This window comes from Austrofundulus limnaeus, unplaced genomic scaffold, assembly GCF_001266775.1.
Source record: "Austrofundulus limnaeus strain Quisiro unplaced genomic scaffold, Austrofundulus_limnaeus-1.0 Scaffold2174, whole genome shotgun sequence".
Classification (NCBI taxonomy): Eukaryota; Metazoa; Chordata; class Actinopteri; order Cyprinodontiformes; family Rivulidae; genus Austrofundulus; species Austrofundulus limnaeus.
In genome coordinates, this window is record NW_013954576.1 from 25,320 (window position 1) to 26,233 (window position 914).

At 37.1% G+C, this 914-nt stretch overlaps 1 protein-coding gene across 1 annotated transcript in view; it reads right to left on the reverse strand.

Moving 5' to 3' along the window:
* The window catches only part of ttpa (tocopherol (alpha) transfer protein), a gene marked incomplete at its 5' end in the record, with an annotated part of 20,964 nt that extends 20,746 nt beyond the window's left edge, over positions 1-218 (reverse strand). The window contains 1 exon segment of the mRNA XM_014034569.1: positions 65-218. Coding sequence (XP_013890023.1) covers positions 65-218 — 154 coding nt within the window.
* Positions 219-914: the final 696 nt, after the last annotated feature.

Genomic DNA, 914 nt, shown 5'->3' on the forward strand with positions numbered 1-914 from the left:
ACACACACACACACACACACACACACACACACACACACACACACACACACACACAGATACGTACTGATCCTGTATATGAGCACCCTGCTGCCGGTGTGGTCCCTCTGTGGGAGGACGGTGTGGTACGATGCGTTCAGGAGACCCAGCACAGAGGAGGGAGACAGACAGCTGCTGATTTCAGGACTTGTCCTCCTCCACCGAAGGTAGTTCAACAAGAGCTTTAAAAACCACCGAACACAATTCATCCATTATAATAAATATGTGTTAAATAATGAACAGAACTCACAGAGACACTCTGCTGCTGAACGTCCAGCTAAATAAAAACTACTTCATAATCCCAAAGGAAATGTCAGGAATGATTTCTGTGTGAAAAGTCAGACTTTTCTTGTGTAAATTTGAAGAACTGCAGCACTTTGTCCTTACTTGGCTACATTCAWGCTCCTTTCACTGAATCTGAAGAATAACTATTATGCCTGCAGTTTTTAGTTTTTTATGGTATCTTTGCAAAATATGAAAAAGCTTAAACAACAAACGATGTGCCTTTAGTTACTAACATGATGTTTGTGGTTTGTGCAGCTGAAACACTTATTATGACAGCTRTCATGTTATAATATCAAATAATTTACACATTAAAGATAAAATAGCTGCTATCATCGCAACAATAGCCTCTTCTGATAACTTTGTTATAACTAGTTATGTGCAGATCGATACTGAAATATCAATACTACAGGTACCAGAACTTTGTACTAGAATCAATACTAAAATAAAAATATTGATACTTTGATACTTTAGTTGTTTCACATAATGTTCATAATTAACAGGAAGAATAACTAAACTATTTAAATCTTGTTTAAATCATGTGTGGTTGGAGGAACTACTTTTTCTTCTGAGGAAGAATACATCAGTACAGTGGC